General features: G+C 43.2%; 1 protein-coding gene across 2 annotated transcripts in view; it reads left to right on the forward strand.

The window, feature by feature from the left end:
• dnai1.2 (dynein, axonemal, intermediate chain 1, paralog 2) overlaps nucleotides 1-16,662 on the forward strand; it is a 207,974-nt gene that overhangs the window by 17,673 nt on the left and 173,639 nt on the right. For both annotated transcript variants that reach the window (XM_072251762.1, XM_072251763.1), the window contains one exon: nucleotides 15,280-15,406. In XM_072251762.1, coding sequence (XP_072107863.1) covers nucleotides 15,280-15,406 — 127 coding nt within the window. The remainder of the gene's footprint in view (nucleotides 1-15,279; nucleotides 15,407-16,662) is intronic.

Consider the following 16,662-nt stretch of genomic DNA (forward strand, 5'->3'; position numbering starts at 1 on the left):
ACATATCTACCTTCAGATCTTTCGGTTTCCCAAGCACCTTCTCCTTAGTAAAAACAACTACACTCTCTTTTGCCCCCAGGCACTCCTGAACTTCTAGCAAACTGCTAGTATCTCCACAATAGAGACTGATGCAAAACTTAATAAGTTTATCCATCATTTTTTTGTTCCCAATTACTACCTGTCCAGTGTCATTTTCCAGCATTCTTGCCTCTCTTTTACTCTTTATTTATCTGGTAAAAACTTCTGCAGATGCTGGAAATTAAGAGCAACACACGTAAAATGCTGGTGTAAGTCTGCAGGTCAGGGAGCAGCTATGGAAATGAATAAACAGTCAATGTTTTGAGGTGAGACCCTTTATCATGACAGGAAAGGAAGGGAGAACATTCCAGTATAAGAAGGAGTGGGGAGGAAAGGAGGTCAAGCCAGAAGGTGATAGGTGAAGCCAGGTGGGTGGGGGCGGGGGTATGAAGTAAGAGGCTGAGAGGTGATAGGTAAGGCAAAGGGCTGGAGAAGAAGGAATCTGATAGGAGAAGAGAGTGGATCATGGAAGAAGGAAGAGGAGTGGTGATAGGCAGGTGAAATGAAGAGGTAAGATGCCAGAGTGGGTAATTGAAAAAGAGAAAAAGTGGGGGAGGGAAGGAAAAAATGACCAGAAGTTAGAGAAATCAATGTTCATGCTATCAGGCTGGAGGCTACCTAGAAGGAATATGAGGTGTTGCCCTTCCAAACTGAAAGTGCCCTCATTGTGGTAGAAGAGGAGGCCATGGTCTGACATGGTGGAACAGCAATGGGGATAGGAATTCAAGTGTTTAGCCACTGGGAAATTTTGCATTTTGTGGATGGAGTGGAGGTACTCGACAGGACCATGAAACCACCAGATTATAGGATCAGAATTATGCCATTTGCCCATCGAGTCAGCTCTGCCATTTCATCATTTTCCCTGTTAGCCCTAATTTCCTGCCTTATCCCCGTACCCCTTCATGCCCTGACTAATAAAGAATCTATCAACCTCTACTATTAACTATATCAAATGACTTGGCCTCCACAGCTGCCTTTGGCAACAAATTCTACAGATTCACCACTGTTTGGCTAAAGAAATTTATTCTCATCTCCATTCTAAAAAGGAGGTCCCTCTATTCTGAGGCTGTGTCCTCTGATCTTTGACTCCCCCACCACAGGAAACATCCTTTGCACATCAACTATATTGAGGCCTTTCTACGTTCGATAGGTTTCAATGAGCTCACAACTCATTCTTTTGAATTCTGTTGAATACAGGCCCAGTGCCATCAAACATTCCTCATATGTTTATATGGATATATGGTTATATGACATGCCTCTCAATCCTGGTATCATGTTCGTGAACCTCCTTTGAGCCCCCTCCAATGTCAGCCTATCTTTTCTTATAGTCCATGAGCCAGGACCCCAAATTTGGGCCACTGGTACCATCTGTGGGGAATAATTCTAACAGTGATTTTTGGCAAGGTATACACCCGTAGTGTTAGAAAATATGTGATAGCATTGCAGCGGTGGTAACTTTCTGTGTGTATTCTGTGACCAAGAACCAATCTCACAAGGTATTGTTGGGTATCTGCCTACCATCAATTCATCAGTCACAGAGCTGACCACAGTATTTGAAATCCTGAACTAATTAGAGCTAATCAGGAAGGAACTTCATCTAGAAATAATTGTGGTAGTCATGGATTAAACACACTATGCAAAAGCCACTGAAATTGCCTGGAAGCACAAAGAGCGCTTCTCCAACATTCTTCTCAGGATGGAGACATTCCATACCATATGAATGCCTTAGCCATCCTAGGAAAGCGATTTCGGGATGCTGGTCTAAAGGATGTATGCATAGAGGCTGGAATTGTTGCAGAGGGGTCCATCAATGGAGTCCTTGATGGTAAACACTACAATCATGCTGTCAGGGTCCACAAGTACATCTATGAAGCACTGATGAGACTCGCATGGGCAGAGTTCACACCGTGGGTTGAGGACAACATTCCAGACAGGGATGGGATGATCAAATCATTCTTAGACCATGTGAACGACATGGCCAGTGACTTGAACCAACAGAAGTTGAACAATCTGCTGCAAAGTCCACTCTTAACTGAGCTGATAACCCTGTGGACAGACTTTCTGGAACACCTCCGTCACAACAATGGAGAGCTATCCGCATTCTGGATATCATACGTACATGGTAGAGAATGTAGTACTTGGGCTTCTGCGCGCCACTCATGAGGGGGACTGGGAGTTGCACCTCCATGCTACAAGAACCATGATCCCATGGTGCTTTGCCTATGATAAGATGAATTATGCCAGGTACCTGTCCCCTTACTTTGCTCAGATGATGAACTTCCCAGAGAAGAATCCTTCTGTGTATGAGGTCAGTTCTCAGTGCAGCTGTCAAGTAACAACCCTTTGGGCAGATCCCTGTGGACCAGGCTATTGAAGCTATAGTGAACAAAGACACACAGACTCCTGGAGGCACATCACAGTTCAGCCTGAATGCTGGAGCTATCAAGCGTTACTACGTAACAGCTGAGCACTGCAGTGCATTCCTGGGACAGTTAAGGGAGATGGTGCAAGGCAACAAATCAGGGCTTTGTCATGTGGAGCCACAGCAGCCAAGAATCCAGAAAGATGAGGAAGCAGTTTCAGCAGTGGTTAGCCTCATACATGAATGGGTCAACCCATTTGCAGAGAAGCGGGACCTCATTAGCACCTCTACAGCAAAGCAGCCCCCAAAGACATTGCCTCCGACCTGATGAAGGCATATGAAATTGGTTAGCAATACTATGCAACCTTCAAGGATGAGAGACTAGAGGAAGACCAACCAGCAAAGAAATTCCATGACCCAATGAAAACCAACAAACTGAAAACATTCACTGATATGTGTAAGAAGAGAGAAGTGAAATCAAATGGGAGGGCGATCATCTTGAAAGCAGGCAGGTCTTTGTTTGGATTCATCATAGTGATGGCACAAGGGCGCAGTCTGCGTATGGAGGATGTCCTTTCTCATCCCCTTGGACCATTGCCCTGGGCCCTGTCCACACCAGAAGGATCGCCGAGAAAGACAAATAAAGCTACTTTAGCCACAACCTTGCAGAAAAATGTAGCAGTAAAGAACAACTCCCAGGAAACTCTGTTACAGTGGTTAGTGGAATGAACTTGGTCCAAAGAGTGAAAGGTGATCAAGTTACTTTGAGATGTTGCCGCAACAATTCTAGGTATGGCTCTGAGGGAAGGCAGTCAGAGTAGCAGAATAGATGTTGTGTTCGACACATACAAGGAGAACTCTATCAAGAGTATTGAAAGATATCTGTGGGATGAAGAGACTGGTTATGAGTTGCAAGGTATCACAGGCACACAGATGGTGAGGCAGTGGAGGAGCTTCCTGACTAAAGTCAGTAACCAAAACAGTCTCATTAGCTTCATAGTCCATGAATGGAGGAAGGCAGAGTACAGAGCAAAACTACAGGAGAAGATTCTGTATGCAAATGTGAATGACAAATGTTACAGAATCACATCTCAGTGAAGAGGTGTCAGCTGTTCAGTGTCAACAAGAAGAAGCAGATGGCCGCCTACTTCTCCATGCTGCCTATGCCACAAGAGAAGGATACCAATCTCTAGTGATCTGCTCAGAAGACACAGATGTCTTTATCACTTCTTTAGCATTTTGTGACAAGATTGAGGCCTCATTGTTCCAGAAGTGTGGCACTACAACCCGTACAAGGCTTGTAGACATCAGGAAGGTTGCTGCCACTGTTGGCATAGAGGTTTGGAGGGCTCTCATCAGATTGCACGCATATACAGGATGTGATACTGCAAGCGCTTTTGCAGGCAAAAGGAAGACAAGTGCCCTAAAACTCAGCAACAGGGAAACTCAGGGCATATTCTTAGAGTTGGATCAGGAATGGCACCTCTCCCCAAAACTGATGGACAAACTGGAGGCATTTACATGTCTCCTGTATGCCTCAAAAGCATCAACCACCAAGTCAATGAGCTCAGGTATCACCTTTTCTGTGCCAAAAAAGGTGAAATCAGAAGTCATCAACTCCCACCATGCAAAACATGCACAGCGAGCCAAATACCAGGCTGGTATATGGAGAAGATGTTTGGAGAAGGACCCACAAGTGCCAAGCCCTGTTGGCAGAGGATGGAAGATGGAGAGAGAAGAAGAAGCTGAACAGTTGGTTGTGCACTGGATGGAAGGCCAGCCAGCACCCGATGCCGTCCTTGGATCTAACGGCATGTAACTGTCCAAAAAATGTTCACTCCCAAGAAGTATGTGTGCTGCTAATGGCCTCAGGTGTACTGATATGTGTAGACTGGCAGACTGTGAGAACCAGCCATCCACCTCAGAGAGTATGGAAAGTTCAGATGAAGATGTGGAAGACTTGGAAAATTATTATGATTATTAATAGGTTATGAAAGTATGAAAAGCAGTCTTTGATTAAATATAGTCATTTTACTACCAAATGGGGCCTAGGTTATGGCCTTGTGGAACCCCACATTTGAATTATTGTACTGTAATTCCATATGCTGTGACAAATGCTGAAGATTGTTTTGATTTGATACAACAATATGGAAAATATCATGACATTGATAAAACTCCAGAAATCTCTCCAAATGAGGTTTTTTACCTTTTGTGGGGTGGGGTAACATTTTCTGCTGTACTGATGTTAATATGGAATATATACAAAAAGTGATTACTTATTTGAATTCCTGAATAAATTCTCTACAAATCCATATGATTATATGTGTTCTTGGGGTTTTATTGACTTTTCCAAAATAAACAACAGAGAAATATTTTTCTAAAAATGAAATGATTCACTCAACTGAAATTGGGCACTGTACTGCGAGTGCCACCAATGACATACTTTTCATCAAATGTTATCATAAATTTCTACGATATAAAAGTGCTTGAACTCAGCTATCATTGTAACAAATTTTGATGTTGAGGGATCACTGATGACAAAGTACCACTAGGTTGAATATATATGTTGTACTTTATATTGGCCACTTTTCAGAAATGCTTATTTTAGGGTAGTGTTATAAAATGCATGATAGCACACATAAAGCTACCACTTGTGCAATGCTATAACAGATTTTCTAACTCTAGAGATGTATACCTTGCCAAAAATCACTATGAGCATTATTCCCCTCAGATGGTACCGACCAACCCTACTGGCTCACGGACTATTAGATAAGGGGCCAAAACCTGTTCACAATACACAGAACATAGAATAATACAGCACAGTACAGGCCCTTCGGCCCACAATGTTGTGCCGACCCTTAAACCCTGCCTCCCATATAACCCCCCACCTTAAATTCCCCATATACCTGTCTACTAGTCTCTTAAATTTCACTAGTGTATCTGCCTTCACCACTGACTCAGGCAGTGCATTCCACACACCAACCACTCTCTGAGTGAAAAACCTTCCTCTAATATTCCCCTTGAACTTCCCACCCCTTACCTTAAAGCCATGTCCTCTTGTATTGAGCAGTGGTGCCCTGGGGAAGAGGTGCTGGCTATCCACTCTATCTATTCCTCTTATTATCTTGTACACCTCTATCATGTCTCCTCTCATCCTCCTTGTCTCCAAACAGTAAAGCCCTAGCTCCCTTAATCTCTGATCATAATGCATACCCTCTAAACCAGGCAGCATCCTGGTAAATCTCCTCTGTACCCTTTCCAGTGCTTCCACATCCTTACTATAGCGAGGTGACCAGAACTAGACACAGTACTCCAAGTGTGGCCTAACCGGAGTTTTATAGAGCTGCATCATTACCTCGCGACTCTTAAACTCTATCCCTCGACTTATGAAAGCTAACACCCCATAAGCTTTTTTAACTACCCTATCTACCTGTGAGGTAGCTGTGTGGACATGTACCCCCAGATCCCTCTGCTACTCTAAGTGAGGACTCACCAGTGCTTTCTAAAGCCTCAACATTACATCTTTTCCTTTATGTTCGAGTCCTGTTGAAATGAATGCTAACATCACATTTGCCTTCCTCACCACAGACTCAACATGCATATTAACCTTTAGGGAATCCTGCATGAGGACTCCCAAATCTCTTGCAATCAGATTTTTGCTTTTTATCTCCATTTAGAAAATAGTCTACATTTTTATTTCTTCTTGGTGGACCCCCAATAAAAATTGGGTCTCACCAAGGTCGAGAGGCTGCATTGGGAGCGCTGGATAGTGTACATGACCCCAACAGATTTGCAGGTGAAGTGTCTCACCTGGAAGGACTGGTCGGGGCCTTGAATGGAGGTGAGAGAATAGGTGAATGAACAGGTGTAGTACTTCGGCCATCTGCAGGGATAAATACTAGGAGAGAGATTGGTGGGGAATGATGAATGATCAAAGGATGGAGCGATCCCTGCAGTAAGCAGAGAGTGGGAGAGCATGGGGCAGAGATAAAGATGTGTTTGGTGGTAGGGTCTTGTTGAAGATGGCAGAAGTTGCAAAGAATGATATGTTGGATGTGGATGCTCAAGGGGTGGTAGGTGAGGACAAGAAGAACTTTATCCATGTTAAGGCAGCAGGAAGGTGAATGTGGATATCTGGAAAATGCAGGGGAAGTGGGTGGAGCACAGGCCATTGATGACCTCCCATCTCCATTGTCTTCTGTTCTGAGCCAGTTTCTCAAGGGTGAACGAGGAGTGACCCATCATCTAATTTCAACCTTGGTGTCTTTCTTCCATGTGTTCTTTGGATGTCTCTTTTTCCTTTTCCCCTGGGGATGCTATTTTAATGCCTGCCTGGTGATGTTGTTGGTGTGGCCAATCCACCTCCATTCCCATTTGCATATGTAATACCCTGGGAGAGGTTTCCCTCCTAATGTCCTGTCCGCTTCTCTAACTACTGCACTCTCCTTCTGAGTGGAGCCAGGATCAGAGAAAGACTCCTGACCACTCTAGCATTCCTCTGTTAGATAATTCCCCCTAATAGGCTGCGGGACCAGATGGCATCCCAGGGCGGGTACTCAGAGTGTGCGCGGCACAACTGGTGGGTGTGTTTACTTATATTTTAGCCTCTCCCTCTTCCAGTGTAGAGTTCCCTCCTGCTTCAAAACATCCACCATTGTTCCTGAACCTAAAAATACCAAGGTAACATGTCTGAACGACTGGCATCCTGTCGCACTCACCTCGATAATAAGCAAATGCTTTCAGACCCTGGTCAAGGACTACATCTGCAGCATGCTACCACCCACACTGGACCCCCTACAATTCACCTACAGACACAACTGATTGACAGATGACACAATAGCCACAGCTCTACTACACACCATCCTTACACATCTGGAGAAGTAGGATGCTTATGTGAGAATGCTGCTCTTGAACTATAGTTCAGCATTCAACACCATAGTTCCCTCCAGGCTCAACAAGAAGCTCAGAGACCTTGGCCTTCACCCTGCTTTGTGCAGCTGGATCCTGGACATTTTGTCAGATTACTAACGGGTGGTAAGAGTGAGCTCCCTTACCTCTGCCTCTTTGACCCTCAACACAGGTGCCCCTCAGAGCTGTATCCTAAGCCCCCTCCTTTACTTTCTGTATAACCATGATTGTGTCGCCACCCACAGCTCCAGTCTGCTAATTTAATTTGCTGATGATACTACACTGATTGGCCTAATTTCAAATAATAACGAGGCAGCATACAGAGAAGAAATCATCACCCTGATACAGTGGTGTCAAGAAAACAACCTCTCTCTCAATGTTGTGAAAACAAAGGAGCTGGTTGTGGACTACAGGAGGAATGGAGACAGGCTAACTCCTACTGACATTCATGCATCTGGGGTTGAGAGGGTAAACAACTTTAAGTTCCTCAGCTGAGGATCTCTCGTGGTCTATACATACCGGTAGTGTGGTGAAAAAGGCACAACAGCGCCTCTTTCTCCTCAGATGGTTGAAGATGTTTGGTATGGGCCCCCAAATCCTAAGAACGTTCTATAGGGGCACAATTGAGAGCATCCTGACTAGCTGCATCACTACTTGGTATGGGAACTGTACTTCCCTCAATTGCAGGGCTCTGCAGAGAGTGGTGCAACAGCCCAGTGCATCTGTGGATGTGAACTTCCCACTATTCAGGACATTTACAAAAACAGGAGTGTGAAAAGGACCCGAAGGATCATTGGGAACCCGAGTCGCCCCAACCACAAACTGTTCCAGCTGCTACCATTCAGGAAACGGTACCGCAGTATAAAAGCCAGGACCAACAGGCTCCGGGACAGCTTCCTCCACCAGGCCATTAGGCTGCTTAGTTCATCCTGACACAACTGTATTTCTACGTTATATTGACTATCCTGTTGTACATACTATTTATTATAAATTACTATAAATTGCTCATTGCATATTTAGACAGAGATATAATGTAAAGATTTTTACTCCTCATGTATATGAAGGATGTAAGTAATAAAGTCAACTCAATTCCAAACTGGTATGCCTGTTGAGGAGAATGACACTCTGCACTGGCTGCCTATTCCCTTTCTCCCTCCTGACAATTATGTGTCCTGCAACTTGAGTGTAACTATCTTTTTTTTGTTCAATTGATCAAGACCATAAGATATCATTGTGTCCTGCCACTGTTTGGACCATCGGAATGAGCCTGAACACCCACAAAGCTCTCCTTTTAAACAGGCACTGCCAACCTGTGAGAAACCTCATCGCTATAGTCTGCTCCTGCCGTTGATTGGGCCATTGGAATGAGCCCTCTCAGCCTCCATAATGATCTGAAATTCCATCCACTTACAGATCCAATTCCTTATCACAGTGATCATAATATGATCAACTTCATCTTGCAATTTGAGAAGGAGAAGGTAAAGTCAAACATATTGGTATTACCTTAGAGTAGGGGGAAGTACAGAGGCATGAGAGAGGAATTGGCCAACATTGTTTGTAAGGGAACACTATGCAGGGATGATGGCAGTGCAGCAATGGCTGGAATTTCTGGGAGCAATTCACAAGGTGCATCATCCCAGAGAAGAAGTATTCTAAAGGCAAGATGACGCACTTGTGGTTGACAAGAGAAGTCAAAGTGAACATATAAGCCAAAGAGAAGGCAAATAGTAGGTCAAAAATTAGTAGGAAGTTAGAGGATTAGAAAGCTTTTAAAAACCAACAAAAGGCAACTTAGAAGGTCATAAAGAAGGAAAAGGTGGAATACGAAGGTAAGCTAGCCAATAATATTAAAGAGGATACCAAAACTTTCTTCAAAGAAACTTATACAGGTGTCCCCCGCTTTTCGAACATTCGCTTTACGAAACCTCACTGTTACGAAAGACCTACATTAGTACCCTGTTTTCGCTAACAGAAGGTTTTTTCAGCGTTATGAAAAAAGCAACGCGCAAAAAATGGCGGTGTGCAAAAAAAAAAGCAGCGCGTGCCCCGAACAGCCAAGCTCCTCCCCTGGAACTGCATTCTAGCTGCCATTGCTTAAACACGTGATTTATCTCGATTTATTTTGTGTATCCGTTAGCAAGATGAGTTCTAAGGTATCGGAAAAGCCTAAAAGAGCTCGTAAGGGTGTTACACTTCGCTTAAAACTAGACATAATTAAGCATTTCGATCATGGTGAATGAAGTAAGGACATCGTCCGCGCGTTGAACTTGCCTGCATCCACCATTTGCACTATTTATACACAGAGAGAAAAAATCTTGAAAGCTGCCGATGTTACTGTTGGTTCTGCTCGTAGCAAAGTGGTCTCTCTTAGTCGGCATCCAGTAATGGATAAAATGGAAAGTCTATTGCTTGAGTGGATTGATGGGTATACAAAACGTGGTGTTCCTTTAAGTTATCTTATACTTAAGGAGAAATCAGTCAGTCTTTTTAAAAAGCTGAAATAGAAAGCACTGGCCGATGGTGATGAAAGTGTTGTGAAAGTGGAATTTAAAGGTAGTCACGGGTGGCTTGATCGGTTTCTGAGGCGAGGGCAGCTTCATAGTTTATCGTTTACTGGAGAGAGTGCTTCGGCTGATAACTGAAGCTGCTGCAAGGTTCCCAGCAGAACTGAAGAAAATAATTACAGAAGGTGGTTATTCATATAAGCAAGTGTTTAACTGTGACGAAACTGCAATTTATTGGAAAAAATTGCCGAGTAAGACATTAATTTCGAAAGAAGAAAAGCAGGCTAAGGGACACAAGGCATCGAAAGACAGGTTTACCCTAATGTCTATTATTAACGCCACTAAGCCTCTACTAGTGTACCATTCAGAAAATCCCAGGGCACTTAAAGGCGTTGATAAGAAAACACTCCCCGTTGTGTTCCGTTCACATCCAAGCGGTTGGAACACCCAAGTGCTTTTTTCTGAGTACATGAGCAGATACGTTAGTCCTTTTGTTGAAAAATACTGTAGAGAAAATAACCTCGATAATAGGTGTCTTGTGATTGTCGATAATTGTGCTGCTCATCCGCCTGCCATTACCGAGTATGGCAGTAGCGTTCGTGTTGCGTTCTTACCGCCGAATACGACATCGTTGCTGCAGCCGTGCAACCAAGGCCTAATAACCACAATTAAGGCTTACTATGCGCAAAATGTGATGCGTTTTATTGTAAGTGCTATTGACAGAGAGGGCAATTCCGAAGCATCTTTGCGAGAGATCTGGAAAGACTACAATATAAAACTGGCAATCGCCAACATTGGAGATGCTCTCGATGGGCTAACAGTCTCGTTGCAAAATGGCATTTGGAGGAAACTATGTCCCGAAGCAGTGAACGTTTTTAAAGGCTTCGAACCATCAACAATAAATACGACAATAGTGAGCTTGGCTAAGGAGGCTGGGTTTGTGGAAGTTGACAAAGATGATGTTGAAGAGGTTTTGGCATCCCATGACCAAGAATTGACAGATGAAGAGCTGATGCAATTGCAAGAGGAAAGGATAATATCGAAACCGAATGCAGTAATGAAAATGAAGTCGTCCAGGGACTGAACGTGAAGCAGTTGCGTGAGATTTTCACTGCGATTGACAGCGCTGCAATGATTGCAGAAAAGTATGACTTTAATTTTGAAAGGGCATGTATGTTTAGGGCAGGTTTGCAGGATGTTTTGAGTGCTTACAAAGGACTCTATGATTTAAAAATGCGCGAGGCTCCGCAGTCAAGTATACTGTCGTTTTTCAAGCCTTGCGCATCAGCCACAGCAGACGACGAACCTCGACCTTCGACATCGAGGCAGGCAGATATAGAAGAAGATGACCTGGCTGCCCTATTGGAAATAGACTATGTTGAGATGACACCCCAGTCTCCTCTACCTCCCACCACCCCAATTTCCGACAACTCAGCCTAAAACACCATCCTGATTCCCGTAAGTGAAACTACACTGTACGTACATTATTTCTACTTTATATAGGTTATGTATTTTTGTGTCATTTAGTATGATTTGTTATTTGGTATGATTTGGCAGCCTCATAGCTTAAAGGTTACCAGAGAGAGTGCTTCCGCCAACAGCGCCTGCGCCGACAGTGCTTCCGCCGAGAGCGCATGCGTGAGATTTTCGTTGCGCTAGACTATGCTTCAATGATTGCAAGAAGTATTTCTACTTTGTATGGGCTGTGTATTTTTGTGTCATTTAGTATGATTTGTTATTTGGTATGATTTGGCAGCCTCATAGCTTAAAGGTTACTGGAGAGAGTGCTTCTGCTGAGAGCGCATGTGTGAGATTTTCGCTGCGCGAGACAGTACTTCAATGATTGCAAAAAGTATTTCTATTTTATATAGGCTGTGTATTTATCATATCATTCCTGCTTTTACTATATGTTACTGTTATTTTAGGTTTTATGTGTTATTTGGCATGATTTGGTAGGTTATTTTTTGGGTCAGGAAACGCTCAAAAATTTTTCCCATATTAATAAATGGTAATTGCTTCTTCACTTTACGACATTTCAGCTTACGAACCGTTTCATTGGAATGCTCTCCCTTCGGATGTGGGGGGGGGGGAACCTGTATAAAGTGTGAAAAGAGAGGCAAGAGTAGATATCAGACTGCTGAAAAATCAGGGACGAGGAAATAGCGGATGAACTGAATAAGTATTTTGCATCACCCTTCACTGGAAGACACACAGTGTGCTGGGTGTTCAAGCATGTTAAGGGGCAGAAGTGACTGAGGTTGCTATTACTAGGGAGTAGGTTCTTGAGAAATTGAAAAGTCTGAAGATAGAGCAGTCACCTGGATGAGATGGTCTACATCCCAGGGTTCTGAAAGAGGTGGCTGAAGTGATTTTGAAAGTCTTAATATTGATCTTTCTCAATCAATTGATTCTGGCAGTCCTGGAGGACTGGAAAGTAACAAGTATCATTCCATTCTTCAAGAAGGGAGAGGGGCAGAAGAAAGGAAATTATGGACCAATTAGTCTGACTTCACTGGTTGGAAAGATGTTGGAGTCGATTGTTAAGGATGTGGTTTTGGGGGGGGGGGGGTACTTGGAGTCACATGATAATATAGGCTGTAGTCAGCATGCTTTCCCGAAAGGAAAATCTTGCCTGAGAAATCTGGTGGAATTCTTTGAAGAAAAAACAAGCAAGATAGACAAAGGAGAATCTGTGGATACCATGTACTTGGATTTTCAGAAGCCCTTTGACAAGGTGCCACACATCAGGCTGCTTAACAAGTTAAGAGCTCATAGGAAGTATTCTAGCATGGAAAAAATAGTGGCTGATTGGCAGGAGGCAAAGAGTGGGAATAAGGGGAGCCTTTTCTAGTGGCTGCCAGTGACTAGGGGTGTTCCGCAGGGTCCTATGTTGGGACTATTTCTCTTTCCATTATATGTCAATGATTTGGATGATGGAATTGATGGCTTTGTGGTCAGTTTTGTGGACGATATGAAGATAGATGGACTGGAAGGTAGTTTGGAGGAAGCAGAGAGGCTACAGAAGACAGGCAGATTAGGAGAATGGGCAAAGAAGTGGCAGATGGAATACAGTGTCAGGAAGCGTATGATCATGCACTTTGGTAGAAAAAAATAAAACCATGGACTGATTTCTAAATGGAGACAACAATTCAAAAATCTGAGTTGTGGAGAGACTTAGGGTCTTTGTCCATGAGTCTCTAAAATTTAATTTACATGTTGAGTCTGTGATGAGGAAGGAAAATGCAATGTTAGCATTTATTTTAAGAGGAGTAGAATATAAAAACAAGGGTGTAATATTTAGTCTTTATAAAGCACTGGTGAGGCTTCACTTGGAGTATTGTGAGAACTTTTGGGCCTCTATCTAAGAAAGGATATGCTGACATTGGAGAGGGTTCCAAGGAGGTTCACAGAAATGATTCTGGGATTGAAAGGCTTGTCATATGAGGAGCTTTTGATGGTTCTGGGCCTGTACTTACTGGAATTCAAAAGAATAAAGGGTGACCTCATTGAAGCCTATTGAATATTGAAAGGCCTTGATAGAGTGGACGTGGAGAGAATGTTTCCTATGATGGGGGTGTCGAAGACCAGAGGACACAGCCTTAGAATAGAGGGGTGTCCTTTTAGAATGGAGATGGGAAGGAATTCCTTTCATCAGAGAGTGATGAATCTGTGGAATTCGTTGCCACAGGCAGCTGTGAATGACTATTATTGCCAAGTCATTGGCAGAGATTAATGGATTCTTGGTTAGTCAGGGCATAAATGGACACAGGGAGAAGGCAGGAGATTGGGGCTGAAAGAGAAAATGAATCAGCCATGACGAAATGGCAGAGCAAACTCAATAGGTCAAATGACCTAATTCTTCTCCTATAATTTATGGTCTTAGCACAGTCTGAAAGCAACTGCAGCTGGATGTACTTCTTGCCAGGGACACTGGAGGCTCTCTGCCTTCTCCACATCCCAGGAGAGGAGCATTCCACTGTCCTGCCTGGCATCTCCACTGCTCTAACTGTGCAATAAGAAAGAAAAATCAAATGAAAAAATCAGACTACAGCCTTCATCTCTCCTTGCCAAAGTTTCTATGAGCCAAAGCTTGAACTCCCCACTCTAACAATGACCACTCCCACAGTGTCTGTTCCTCTTAATACCAACTTTATATTGGCCTTTGGGAAGTGCCTACTTATGCACAATCCTTCGACTCTTTTTGGGAACTGTGGTGTACAGAATGTTCTGAATGCCCTCATTCTCTTTGTACGAACACTCTCTCCTGCTGCACAATCCAAGGTGTCCTCGGTATCTGTCGCGCACAGAATGTCTAGGCTGCCCCTGCTCTTCTTACATTTGACCTGCCAAAATACACCACCTCACACTTGTCCAGAATATACTCCATCTATCATTTCTGTAGCCAAATTTCCAGCTGGTCTATATCCTTTGACAACGTTTCCTCACTATTAACAACCCTGCTAATTTTTGTATCATCTGCAAGCTTACTTGTGAGACCACATACATCATGAAGAGCAGACACCCCAGCACTCTTCCTTGCAGAACACGACAGGTCACAGACCTCCAGAGACCTTAAAGATGAAATTAGCTTTTTTTGTCACATGTATATCGAAACATTGAAAACGGACAGTGAAATTTATCTTTTGCGTCAATAACCAACACAGCCTGAGGATGTGCTGGGGAAAACCCACAGTGTTGCTTTGCTTCTGACACCAAGGTAGCATCCCCATAACTTGTTAACCCTAACCTGTACGTCTTTGAAATATGTGATATAACTGGAGCACCTGGAGGAAACCCACTTGATCATGGAGAGAACATACAAACACCTTATAGACAGCAGCAGAAATTGAATCTTGATCTTACAGTTCCATAAGATGATATTCCTCAAGCTTATGTTGGGGCATCTTGGAAACTGTGTAGGAAGCCACAATTAATAGGTCAGAATGTTAATCCAATGAACAATTAAGGTGACAGAATTAGAAACTCAGGGTCACACTTGAAGATTGAATGGAGGTGTTCTGCAAGGTGTTCTGGTAAGAGGGGAACTTGTAAGTGCTGAGTGCAGTATATTAAACTGGAAAATATGCAAATGAATTACTGCTTCAGTTCTGCTTTTCTTCCTTTTTACCTATGCTTTCATTCTTATTTTTATGAATTGCCTGTTAAGGCAGATAACATAAAATATTTTATGTCAGTTCATAAATTAAGCATCATTTCATCATTTTCTCTTTTGCTACATTGCTGCTGAAGCAATGTTTATTGCTCTAAACTGAAGATTGTTTTTGCTTTTCTTTTTATAAGCTATTTTTCTCCAGTACATTGAGTGAAATTATATTTTTTATTATTGATTTTAATGGATAATGGGAATGCTTGTATTTTGTAAGATTTGCTTGAATTCTTAATTTGCCACTTTCTTTTATATTAAAGGAAAGAGCTTACAAACAGGTACCAATAATTAGCCAACTAGCCATTCACTTCTCATTGGATGGAAACCTATTACACAAAGATTCAGATGAAGCAAAGCGACAAATGTCTAAATTGGAAATTTCTGAAGGTACATGAATTTCTTTCTTTGTAGGTTCAGTCTGCAAAAATACTTAAAATATTTATGCTGGGGGAACTGGATTGCAGAGTGATTTAGTATGCAGTCTATAGCATATTGATTAAATTGACAGCAGCACCCACAACATGCTAGATGAACTTAGGAAGCCAGGTAGCACCTATGTGGGAGAATAACTAGCTGACGATTAGGGTACATCATTCCCTGTATCTTCTGCCATCTTCAACAGGATCTTTCCACTAAACACATCTTTCCCTCCTCACCACTCTCCGCTTTCAAAGGAATTGTTCTCTACATGACTATGTTGTCTGCTTGTCACTCCCCACTGATCACACTCCTGGCACTTATCCCTGCCAGCAGGACAAGTGCCACAACTGCCCCTCCACTTCCTCTATCACAACCATTTAGGGTGATACTTCACCTGCCAGTCTGTTGGAGTCATCTACTGGATCTGGTGCTCCTGGTAGCACCATCGGGGAGACCTGGCATAGATTGGGGGATTGCTTCATGAGCACATTCACTCCATTTGCCACAAAAGACAGGATTTTCTGGTGCTCACTCATTTTAATTCTACTTACTATTCCGATATACCAACTAGTGGAGTAGTGTCGCAGCGACAACCTTGTACTCAAAGTCAGTAAGACGAAAGAGCTGATTGTGGACTTCAGGAAGGGTAAGATGAAGGAACACATACCAATCCTCATAGAGGGATCAGAAGTGGAGAGAATGAGCAGTTTCAAGTTCCTGAGTGTCAAGATCTCTGAAGACCTAACCTGGTCCCAACATGTCGATGCAGCTATAAAGAAGACAAGACAGTGACTATACTTCATTAGGTTATGGGGATAAGGCAGGAACTGGATACTGATAGTGGATGATCAGCCATGATCACAGTGAATGGCAGTGCTGGCTCGAAGGGCTGAATGGCCTACTCCTGCACCTATTGTCTATTGTCTATTAGGAGTTTGAAGAAATTTGGTATGTCAACAAAAACACTCAAAAACTTCAATAGGTGTACCGAGCTGCAGAGGGTTGTAAACTTAGTTGGTTCCATCTTGGGTACTACCCTACAAAGTACCCAGGACATCTTCAGGGAGCGGTGTTGCAGAAAGGCAGCATCCATTAGTAAGGACCCCCAGCACACAGGGCATGCCCTTTTCTCACTGTTACCATCAGGTAGGAGGTACAGAAGCCTGAAGGCACACACTCAGTGATTCAAGAACAGCTTCTTCCCCTCTGCCATCTGTTCCGAA

The sequence above is a fragment of the Mobula birostris genome, chromosome 3, assembly GCF_030028105.1.
Source record: "Mobula birostris isolate sMobBir1 chromosome 3, sMobBir1.hap1, whole genome shotgun sequence".
NCBI classification, from domain to species: Eukaryota; Metazoa; Chordata; class Chondrichthyes; order Myliobatiformes; family Myliobatidae; genus Mobula; species Mobula birostris.